Source organism: Mastomys coucha, unplaced genomic scaffold (genome assembly GCF_008632895.1).
Source record: "Mastomys coucha isolate ucsf_1 unplaced genomic scaffold, UCSF_Mcou_1 pScaffold6, whole genome shotgun sequence".
In the NCBI taxonomy this organism is placed as follows: domain Eukaryota; kingdom Metazoa; phylum Chordata; class Mammalia; order Rodentia; family Muridae; genus Mastomys; species Mastomys coucha.
Genome location: NW_022196912.1, coordinates 105,821,316 through 105,833,656, shown reverse-complemented (window position 1 = coordinate 105,833,656; position 12,341 = coordinate 105,821,316). Strand labels below are relative to the sequence as shown.

The window sequence follows — 12,341 nt, the reverse complement described above, 5'->3', positions numbered from 1 at the left end:
TTCATACCTTTTTCTTGACACCTGAAACATGTTCCCATTTTTTCTATTCTTCCAGATTAGTTACTATGTCCAAGATGACATAGTAACCTACCATAATTTTTATGACTAATTACTTTGGCCTAAAATGGAATCATCATCTTCTAAATCTTAATACAAATTTGTTTCATTTTACTTATTTATATTTATTTATTATTATCTTGGTTTTTTGGAGACAGTTGCACACTGTAGCCCAGGTCTGGAAGTCATTATATTGGCCTGGAGCTTCTAACAGTCTGGCTCAGGTTCTCAGATATTGGGAGTATAATGTGATCATTGTTTGGGCCTAAACATCTTTTTTTCCTAAATATTATTTAGCTAAAAATAATTTACTAAATATCTGACAAATCAAAGTGAATAAAAATATTTTAAAAGTATGACTATCCAGGCATCCATCACTGAGTGAAATTTTTTCTGTTACTTAAACGTTTCTTTGTATACTTTGGTGTTTCTTCCCTAGTTACATCTTTCTTCTGCTTTCAAAGCATTTGTGCCAGGCTTTATCATTTGCTTCTCTTTGTGTTACAGTACACTTGTTCATGTTTACAGAGATAATGCTACTTGAGTTTTTTTTGTCATCCTATAGTGTAAGTGCAATATTTTTAAATGTAAAGTTTGTTATTTTTTTTTTAAAATGATGTCACTAAGGTTCATCTAGGTTACAGTCTATAACTCATTTTTACTGTTGACTGTACTATAATTTGATTATCCTCTTTTGGATCCATTGAGCATTTGGGTGGCTTGTGTCCTGAGAACTCCTGCGTTTCTCTTAAGTATTACACATGAATATGGACTTGCCAACTTGCCTTACTGAGTCTATCCTGCCATTTTGTCTATAATTTGTAAATGTCAATATGTTATCAATTCCTGATGATGGCAGACTGTTGAATTTTTTCCAGTCTGAAAAAGAGCGTCTTTAGTTTGAACTTCCTCGAATACTTAGGAGCTTCAATCGCTTTTCATGTATTTAATTGTTATTTATATTTTTACTATGTTGAAATGGCTAGTTTGCATTATTTCTAACCCTTTTCCAAATTTTAGGCCTTCCATAAGTAACATATTGTGTTTTTACAGCTTGCTTGTGTTGTAGATATGTATAGAATTTTTAATAGTCGTCATTCAGCCAGCCGGATGCTTTTGTAATAATGCCTTTGTTGACTCATTTTTTATGTAGAAGATTTTTTTTTGTACTGGTCTATTATTAAGTATATTGTTGTTGTTGTTGTTGCTTTTTCTCCATGTCGGTCTTTTGGGGATAAGTGAGTGCCAAGTGCTTTGCCCTTTTTTTTTTTAATTATTATAAGGAAATGTATTTTATTATTAAATGCCTTTCTGCAACCATTAGTCACAGTATCCCATTCATAGACTGCTATTTATGAATTTTATTTAGTGGTCCTAATTTGCAAAACAGTCTTGAGTTCTCTATATGACACAGCTTGGTCATTATGTATTGTCCTCTCCTTAACTGCTAGGCTCAACACTGACAGAAGTTTTATGTCAATGTATATCAATGCTTTTGTAACTTATTTTCTCATAATCCTCTTACCAGTTTTTATGTTGATAGTATTCTTATGAAAGAATTTGCACTGTTTTTTTAAATATGTAATCTCTTCTGTGATTTTTTTTTTTTTTTTTAATTGTTTTTGAGACAGGGGACACCTTGTAGCCTTGGCTGGCCTGGAACTTAATACCTCCTGTGTTCTAGGATCAAAGCTGAGCATACCTCTGTCCATGCTTGGCTAAATGTGGGGATGGGATGAGGTGGGTTTTGTTTTTGTTGTTGTTTGTTGTTTTGAGGCAGGGTCTGTAGCTCTGGCTGGCCCAGAACTTGGGATGTAGACCAGGCTGGTCTGTACCTCTGCCTCCCAGGGGATGGGCTTAAAGGCATATGACTCCACAAACAGCATTATCTGGGCATTGGCTGCTTTTTACTGTCTTCTGCCATTGAACTACCTATCCCTCAGCTGGAGAGCATCTACGAAAGTCTCAGCCTTACAGCTTTTAAGCAGGTCGGTTCTGCCAGCAATCTAAGTGAGCTTGAAAAAGACTCAGAGGTTCAGCTGGCAATGTCGTGTGATACCATAAGTTTTCACCTGTGTGAGACTGAACACGGAAACTTTGTATGTTATACTTACGCTTTTGACCCTCAGAAACTGTAATAACAGATGTGGTTTTCTTAAGCAATTTTTAGTCATTAGGGAAATGTAAATTTAAACCATAATTGGGGATCATCATACCTACTAGGAAAAGCATAACTAAAAGAAAACATTATGAGTATAGCTGTTTTGTCTGCGTGTATTTCCTTGTATTACGTGCATTCATTGCCTACAGAGGCCAGAAGAGAGGGTGTCAGATCCCTGGAACTGAAGTTATAAATGGTTGTGAGCTGGTGTGTGTGTGGGTGCTGGAATTGAACCCAGGCCCTCTGGAGAAGCAGCCAGTAATTGTTCAACCATTTCTCCAACCAGCAGTGGTGTAATTTTAAAAGACAGTTTATAAATGATAGTGAGGATTTGGAATCCTTACGTGTTTCTAGTGTAAATATGAAGTGGTACAGCTTTCATGGAAAACAGTGTAATGGTAGTTTTTCAGAGTTAAGCAGAGAATTAGCAATGTGCTGCTAAGTTTCACTTGCAAATGCATATAGGAAATAATTGAAAACAGGAGTTCAGACAAAAACATACATGTGAGTGCTCACAGCGATACTCTTGTCACTCTCTCCAAATAGTACAAGTATTCTGACTGTCAATAACTAGTGAATGGCAAAGAAAATGTAGCATAGCTATACAGCTGAATAGCATTTGGCTGTAAGAATTGTGAAGTACTGTGCCTGCTGCTACATGAGTATACATTGAACACCCAAAAGCACAGCACAAATGGCCACAAATTGATTGCTTTATTTATGTACACAGAATAGGCAAATTCATGAAGTTAGAAAGCAGATTGGTGGTTGCCGGGAGATAGAGTGATTGCTTAATGGGTAAGCTTGGTGGAGTGCTCTGGAGCTATGGAGATGGGAAGTGTACACTTAATATAGACATTTTTGTTGAAAGAGTATATGTGTCCTACCCCCCATGTGTGAGTGGCATGTGCCCAGGCTTTAACATCCTTGAGTATTTTCCTCTCTACCTCTGTTTTGTCTTGTCTTCATTTAAATCTGAGTTAAAGCTTTTGTCTAACACCACAACTGAAGTTTAACCTTATTTTATCCCCTTTTTTGGTTTTATTTTTGGCCCTGAGATATTTCATCCTCTACGTTTAAGACTAATTTAAATCTTAATTATTTTTTCTGCCATGTGGTCATATTGACAAACAGTATTGATCGGCATTTAGTATCTTAGTCTTTAGTCCAGTCCTGAGGCCACACTGCAAACCAATTGTATTCTTCCCTTTCTTCTTCAGTGTTACTTTGTTTTCTTTTAAACTGTTGCTGGTACATAATATAATGACCTTATGAAGCCTTCATATCTTCTCAGGTTAATTTCTAGGCATCTGAAACCCTAGAATTTATCTTGTGCGGTTATTAATGAATAAGGAAATTTAAAAATATGTGTATGAGTGTTTTGTCTGCATGTATGTTTGTTTAGTACATAAGTGCCTGGTACCCAGAGAGGTCTGAAGAGGGCATCTGGTGCCCTGAGATTGTAGTTAGAAATGGTTGTGAGCTGCCATTGTGGATGCTGGGCATTGAACCACGCTCTTCTACATGAGCAGACAATGCTTTTTAATGAGCTCCAAAGGAAATAAATGTTAATCCTCTTTGAGTCTTATGAGTTCTATAGCTTAACTTTTCTTAATTTCATGCTGAAATAATATGGCAAACCTTAAGATAAACACTGAACATCCTTTCCAGAGACCATCAAGGCCACGGTACTTCTATTGCTATATGTTACAGGAAACTTTATAACAATACCTGAGATCTATGTAGTAAGTCTCCTTTTATTTGCAGGAGCCCCTCAACAGTGAAGATGATGTCAGTGACGAGGAAGGGCAGGAACTCTTTGACACAGAAAATGTTGTTGTATGCCAGTATGATAAGGTAAGGACTTCACATTCAGTATGAGCATTGTTTTTGTTTGTTTGTTTTTTCAAGACAAGGTTTCTCTGTGTAGCCCTGGCTGTCCTGGAACTCACTTTGTAGACCAGGCTGGCCTTGAACTCAGAAATCTGTCTGCCTCTGCCTCCCAAGTGCTGGGATTAAAGGCGTTCGCCACCACCGCCCGGCTCATGGGCATTGTTTTTATTGTAATCTCTCTAAACCATCTTTTCAGCCTTACTGAAACACTTAGGCAGATGATAACTCGCTGTATTTGTGTTTTTTTTTTTTTTTTTTTTTTTTTTTTTTTAACTCCTGAGACCAGGTTTTATTTAAACAGGATGGCCAGGAACTCCCATGTGTAGGAAGCTAGCTAGTCTAGGATGGCTTTGTCTTCATCTGTACTCCTCCTGCTTCTGTCTGGGTTTATGGGCACATGCTACCATGTCTGGCTTGCCTCTTTTCTTTTTATAGCCAGTGTGAAAGGACGCATTGTGGTTGTTTCACAGTTGTTTGAGTAGAATGAGTAGAACTTAATTCCTTACCATTGCCTTTGGAAAGAAAGTAATGGACAAAATGATGAGAGAGGATGATCATTTTCCTATTCATATGGTGTCATCTTGTAACAGTCCCCTGCCTTCTAATGACAGAACTAATGTGATGATTTTGTCTTTCATAACTTCAGCTCCCTTGAGTCTGAAGAGACCCAAATAATGAGTTTTAGGAGATTTCTTAAAATTTTACATATTTTTCTGTTTGGGGAAGTTTAAAACCAAACTGTTTGGGAATTGATTATTGAGTTTTGTGAGTTTTTCACCTATTAGTTTATAAGGTTTTAGTTTTTTTATTTTTTTTTTCTCCCCCCACTTTTAAGTGTATGAGTATTTTGCCTGTATGTATGTATGTGCACCATATTTGTGCCTGGCGCCTGCAAAGGTGAGAGGAGGTTTTCCAGATGCCCCGGAACTGGAGGTTCAGAAGGTTGTGAGCCACCATGCAGATGCTGGGAACCAAACCCCGGACATCTGGAAGAGCAGCCGGTGTTCTTAACAGCTGAGCTATTTCTCCTAACTGCCTGGTTATTGCAGTTATTTTATCTTATGGTTATTATATTTTTAGGTCTTAAACAGTGGTTTTTGTTTTTTTTGTTTTTGGGTTTTTTTTTTGTTTGTTTTTTTTGTATCACTACAGATACTACCATGTGGTTGCTGGGATTTGAACTCATGACCTCTGGAAGAGCAGTCAGTGCTCTTAACTGCTGAGCCATCTCACCAGCCCCAGAGTGTTCTTTTACAATATATTTTCTTAATATATCATATTACAATATATCAGTTTACAATATATTTTCTTAAGCTATCAGTACATGGTTCTCAATCTTCCTAACTTAGGCAACCCCCTGAAAAGGTCGGTTAGCCCACAACGGTTGAGAGCTGCTGTGGTAGTGTTCTTGTTAGGATTTTTATAGTTACGTCATTAAGCAATAAGTGCTTAGTCATGAAACTGGTTGTAAGTTCACATAGTAGTGATCTTTCTCTGTACCCATGTGATTCTTTTCTTAAACAAATGTTTAATGAGTAGCAGTAAGTACTGAGTACTCAGTGACTAGTGTTTGGGCATGAACATTTGTAGGATTTGCACTCTGTATGAGATTCCCTTCAGATTAAAGAGAGCTTACTTTTTTGTTGTTACAATGAGTATAAGTGCTGTGCCTAACCAAACAGATCTATAGGGGAACTGCCAATACAGTGTATCTTAATTTAAAAAAGGCAAAACCAGGTCAGTTGCATATCAATAACCTAAAGTCTGTTACATGATTGATCTGTTTTTGTGCATTGTGACTTTAGATGAATGTTTTTAATTACCTCTATCACAAACTCTATAGCAGATGGGATTTTTTTTGTTAGCTGCAGAAAGTGTATGAGGTTAAAACAGAGTTTGAAGAGACCTATTTGCAGCCACATACCCAAAACACAGTTTCACAATGGCAGGTTACCAGACAAGAGCTTGATTCTCTGAGTATTGTCTTGTTTTAAGAGAATAGTGTATTCTCCTTTGATAAGCTTTATTCAATTTTTTTAAAAAAATCCCCATATTCTTTTTTTAACACTCCTCATTTCATTTCCCTCCTGGTTGACCCTCTAACTGTTCCCTATCCCATCCCCCATCTTTCCCCCTCAAACTCTCCCCCCCCATCTCCACGAGCATGTCCCCATCCCGCTGTATTCAATTTTTAAGTGTTACTAAAGTTGGTTTATCTTGCTCCCAAATACATTCATGTTTGAACATGAATGAGAGTAGGTTTACATAGCCTAGTGAAGAACAATTTCAGAGTTTTCAGAATTCTATTTGAAAAATTAGACGAAAAGAATAAAATGAGTGCTTTGGTAAGTTATACATGGTGAGGTAGCCTGGGTTATTTAAAATGAGACACGAACATGGTTTGAACTAACTTGTTTTAGGAGTTTTGTTTTGAAGCCTAAGCTTTGCATTTCAACAATGAGTCAATTTTAAGAAAAGCACAGAAGGAATAATAAAGTGTTGCCTGACAAGTGAGTCTTGGTTTAAATGCTAATAGAATGGAAAGTTTGGGGTAATTAAAGAACTGTTGGAGAAAACAGTAGAGTGAGGTTTCACCATTGTTAGAAGTAATTTTACTTGAGTATATTTTCTTTGGATATTAAAGACATTTTGTTGGCATTTTGTATATTTATGAAGGGCTTAGACTAGTAAAGGAATGCTTGTAAATTTGTGCATTTTACTTCTGTGCAAATACAAATATTATTCAATATGTCTTCAGTTTTGAATTTCTGGACTTCTTACTGAAAATGAGTCTCTGTTCTACCTTTATTCTAACATTATTCTCTGTTTTGTTTTAATGAGAAGTTTTGAGTCTAGAGCAAGAACACTCAGTGATTTCCAAATGCACAAAACACTATTTACATCAAAAGGAAGTGCTAATAGGATTCGTAAGTGAAAGTTAGAGGAAACAGGTTTCAGGGTAGGGTAAAGTCTAGACAAATTTCTAATTATAATTAGATAGACATTGGACAACCATGTGTCATAAATATGCCAAAGGGTGTCTGTGCTAAGAGGATAGGTCATAGGGTTTTAGAATTGAGATATCAGAAATGTATATCCAGTGAGCATTTCTATTTGCATTATTATGTGAAAGGTCATATTAGGCTTCGAGAGTACTGTTATTTGAAAGTTTATTTTAGTAAAAGTAAAACAATTTAGTAAAACAATTGTATTGTTTGCAGTAACTCATAACTATTTTATTTGAATATAAATTACTGAGAGCTATTAACAAATTATTAAAAAATTAAATCTACATAGTGTTTTTTGCTAAACATTAAGAAAATTTCAAATTTCTTTTTTTCAAATTTCAATTTTCAAATATAGTAATTATATAAGACAAAGCTTGTGGCTTTATTATAAATGAGGTTTTGTTGTGCTTTCTTATTACATCTTTTGCATTCTTAATTTTTGTTTAGATACACAGAAGTAAAAATAAATGGAAATTTCATCTCAAGGATGGCATTATGAATCTTAACGGAAGAGATTATATATTTTCCAAAGCCATTGGAGATGCAGAGTGGTGAAGAGTTGCTTCTTTTATAAATAAGACAAACTTAAAAAGTTAAAATGGACGGTTTGAAACTTGGGACATATATCAGCCAAAACTTCACTTCTGCATGTCAGAAAAGCGCAGTAGAAGCAACGCTACTGGAGCCAAGCTAGACCTTGACCACATAGACACTACTTCAGACTGGCAAGCCATGGAACTGTAGCACCTGGGGTTGCTGGGCGGGGGGAGGGGTTTGTGTAGGAAACTGTAACTGTCAATTTTAAATACAGGAACCTGCCATTGGTAATTAGCATGTAAAGCTTTGTCTATATTTGTTTCTCCAAGTTGGGCTCAATCAGAAGATACTTGTTGGAATGACCTGAAGAAATGACCCTTTTGATAGATTGAACTGAAACTGCTTATTGTATGTGGTTATATTTGGTAAAAATTGCGTGTGAGCTTTTTACAGAAGGGCAAGAATTATGGTGTTGAATTTTAATTCACTTGTATAAGAAAATTTAAAACTCATAGGTCTTAAAATGTTTTTACTTGTTACTCTCCTCAGTAATACATACCTCTCGCTTCCCGGCTGTACGAGCATCTATGTAAGATTTAAAGACGAGGATCAGTGGTCACAGTGTGGAGAGATGCTTGATTTAACTAGGTTTTCATACCTGTTAAATGTAACTTAAAGACTTGGGTCTTACCTGTGTTGACTAGAGTTAAAGTGACAGCTTAATTTCCATACAGAAAAACTGCTCAGTCCCATTCTAGAAGAGGAAACCCCAAATTGGCTCCTCAGGAATATGTTTTTATTTCACAAAGGTACCACCGAGCTGCAATTGTATAGTACATGTGATATGTGAGGGCTTTTCTTGCTGGGCCACAGTGTGTGCTTGCCTGTTATGTAAGCCCTGGGGTGATACTCTGTACATTGATCTAAGAAGCAGAAGGGCAAGTGATGAGGACTGGATTTTTATTAAACAATTTAGTAATTATAAAAGTTTCTTGTGTTTACTAGTAAAGGATTTTAGAAATTATTTTAATTAAACAAAATTTTAAAAAATTTGTAATTCGAGGGAAAGGTTTGAGGGTGGAGGGGATAGAGGAAAGCAGGCCACTAAACACAAATTTACCTCTTTTTCACTTGGTGGCCCTTCCAGGCCATTGGTGATGGAGACTTGGGCTCCAATTTGCACATTGGAAAGAAAATACAGAGATTTGACTTGTATATTAAAAACTCTAGACATTTACTGTGTGTTGAGAGTGTGTAGCTCTGTTCCTGAGAGGAGCTCCATAGAACAAAGGCAGCCTCCTGGGACCTGCAGGCGTGCTCGCTCACCTCACTTCTGTCCTAGTGACTAACAAGATTTGCATTCGAGTTAACTTGCCTGTTGACTTTTTTTTTTATGTCTTCCATTTTTGTCTTCCTTTATTTTGACTTTATGTAGTTCTGGAAGTAACACATAAACTAAAGTATATCACAAAAGAAAAACTGTGAGCTATATAGTGCTTTTTTAAGAACATATTTTAAAATTTCTAAATGCAGTTGATTTCTCCTCTCCACTTCTCACTCTACTGAACCAATTTATGTTGTGAAATTTGGTATCGGTGGTGGGGTCTTAACATGATAGGAGTTAGATTTTGCTTATATTCCATAACTGATAATACAGGTTTTTTAAACATTTTCTTTGTTTTCTTACGGTAGCTTTTGGGAGGACGTTTGTTTAATCTCCTATTCTCAAAGCACACAGCAGTTCCAGTTTAAGTGTAAAACTTGGTGAACGGAGAGAACAGAATCCCGTGAGTTGTTGAGTTGTCCCTCGGTGTGGTTTCTAGGTTTGCGTTTACTCCGTGAAATCAGTACCCTGAACTACCTGTGGCAGCCCAGCAGTGCCGCTTCAGTGAACCTCAGGCCGATAGTAGTTATTACGCTAATCCAGCACACGTCCTGCCTTGCTGTGTAGTCAAACATACTTAAGGTTAGCATTGTCCACTGGCCTGTTTTTTCTAGCTAAACATTCTCAAACGTGAACAACCACTTCTTTCAGAGTGACACACACACAGAGGGGCTATCTTGAACCTAGGTATTGCCTAATAGTAATGGCATCCTGTACAAATGCTTTGATCTGGGAAAGCTTGGAAAACTGCTTCCAGTAGCCCCGCATACCAGACTGCTCTTACATGCTGTTATGTCGTGTTCCTTTTAAATCAAGTAGCATGCCATGTTCTTTAGTATAGTAGCTTTTGCTGTGTAAATGTCACTTGCTTTGCATTCTCAATCATGCTTTCGCCATTTCATTTAACTGATGATGTCATTAAGTTCTACTAAAGTGTCATTCCTTTGGAAAGCAAGGGATTCCCACGTGCAGAATTTTAAGATGAAAGTAGCATGCTTATCCAAAAGGTGGAAATTGGGACGCAAGCAGAAGCTGATCTGTTTGGATTTGTACCCATAGTGATGGCACCTTTTATGTGACATATTGCCAGTAATGCTAAGGTCAGTTTACACAGATGACTAACGTGGAAATGCGTGCCTTTCAGTAGATGAGCTCTTGCCTGGTGGTTGACTGTATTCTCACACTACCTGAATGCCCGAGAGCACACGTGGTTTCTTAGAGTAACACAACTTTGGCCTATGAGGTTTCTAGAGCCAAACAGGATAGGAGGAGATCTTTATATTTGAAATGTTCACATTTCTGTTAAATATACATGTCACATTTGCACTGTTGCCATTTTAAAAATCAGGTTGGCATCAAGAGTCATGCAGTGTATACAGTGATTGAAATGTGTTATTGACAAGCATACCATATTCTGGCTTTAGAAGACAATATAAAAAATACTAGTTTTTATATAAAGGCTTTCTTTTGCTGTATTGAAAATCAAGTTTTCTTCTGGTGGCTTGTATGGACGAATGCAGAGTTGTCTCCCTCTGAGAATATTATTATTTTTTTTTATATTATAGCAATAATGTCACCATATTAGAGGATAAGTATTCCTTGTATAAGAACAGACATATCTCCTCTTAGCAATTTTCCCTTTATAACAGCATTTTCTTCCACTTGAGAAGACTCTTATATTTTCATATTACTTCACCTTGAACTTTTGAGCTTTTGTGCAATGTGCTATTTTATTGATCTTTGGATGTTTTCATTTCTTGTCTCCTGCCTACCTGTCTGAAATAGCGATAACAGATGTTGAAGTTTTTGGTTAATGGTTTTATGTGTTTTCTCATCTTTATTGTTCAGTTTACCTTTTAAATTTGTTACCCTTATGGAAATTATTCTGGTTTATATTCTTTCCCCTGGAAGCCCACCTTTGCCCTTCTGTTATCTTCTTTTCATGCATGATTTAAGGAAGATTGCATCAAATTTAATATTTCTATTTTTGAAGAATAAAAGCTTCCTCTCGTTTCTGGGGAGAAGAAAACACCAGTGAATAAATAAAATAATTGGTTGTTGAGCCAAGCTTCCTTAAATCAGTTGAGTATGCATCGGGTTACGCCGGGTGGGAGGGGCTGGTCCGCAGCTGTTCGCAGCTACTGTTGTCCACTGCTGTTGTACATACTGTTCTGTGTAAGGGCGTAAATATATTTATTATGTTTGTAAAATTCATTCTGTACACTTGCAGATCAAGGTTGCTCTTCTGTGATATATCGGGTGTTAAGTTTTAAAGACCATCTTGGAATACAATTAAAGAGCTTAGTATTTTGATGTACTAAGACTATTTTAAGTTTAATATTTTACCTTGCAAAAACTTTAATTAAAGATGTTATTTAAAAAAAAAAAAGTAATGTTGCTTGCTTTGCTTACTAGTCAGTGTCATTGGTATATGGACAACTGAGTAAAATCATACAGTTTAGACAGGAAGTTCAACGAAAATAGGGATATTGTTAAATTTTGTACCCTTAGTTAAATTCTGTACCTATAAGGGTGGGGTTTGGGGTGCCAGACTGAATTGTTAAACTGTGTTAGAAATTCTTAAGTGCTTTCAAAAGTTGTATTTTCCGGGCACAGAAGCATTTAGGATGGGTAAATTCACACCAACTAAATGTAAATTAAGGTTAATATAATTAACATTGTATTAAATGAGTATTTGTACTCACAAAGCTTAGATCACATAGGATAAAGTTATTAAGAACATTGTTTCATTTGTTTGGCTAAACTGTTTTTTCTCAGTTCAGAGTTTGTAAATAATTGCTTATTAGGAGATTTGGATTATTGAGGTTTGTATTACATATTGAATATATTTTGTGTTACTTTAGAAGATATTAAAATTACTAGCAGTATTTTGATTTTATAGTTAATTCAAATGAATCATTAAGAGCTTGCCTTTTTGTAATTTTTTATCCTGTTATAAACTACTTTAAGGAAACATGCAGATTTTAACTATTAAATAATCATAATAAAGATATTTTATTTATTGGCAGCATTTCTTGTATTTTGCAGTTTAATTGAATCTCCTATGCTATGAACTTAATCCTTGTTACCTGAGTTCCCATCTGTCAAGTGACAATGGCAAGATTTTGAAATAATTTGGGTAATATAAAATGATTGTTTTTTGTTTTGTTTTTTTTTAAAGTACAAATAGCAAAATGTGGTGTGATCGAGAGACCAAAAGGTTTGGTCACAGACCAACCTAGAAGGGAGAGCATGTAAACCTGTGGTCAGCAAGAACAGACCAAGGGGGAGGAAGAGAAGG

General features: G+C 36.0%; 1 protein-coding gene across 2 annotated transcripts in view; it reads left to right on the top strand.

Annotated features, from left to right (window-relative positions):
• Positions 1 to 12,071, top strand: part of Gtf2a1 (general transcription factor IIA subunit 1) — a 34,671-nt gene extending 22,600 nt beyond the window's left edge. For both annotated transcript variants that reach the window (XM_031355443.1, XM_031355444.1), the window contains 2 exons: positions 3,986 to 4,075; positions 7,567 to 12,071. In XM_031355443.1, coding sequence (XP_031211303.1) covers positions 3,986 to 4,075; positions 7,567 to 7,674 — 198 coding nt within the window. In that variant the 3' untranslated portion in view covers positions 7,675 to 12,071. The remainder of the gene's footprint in view (positions 1 to 3,985; positions 4,076 to 7,566) is intronic.
• The last annotated feature ends 270 nt before the right edge of the window (positions 12,072 to 12,341 follow it).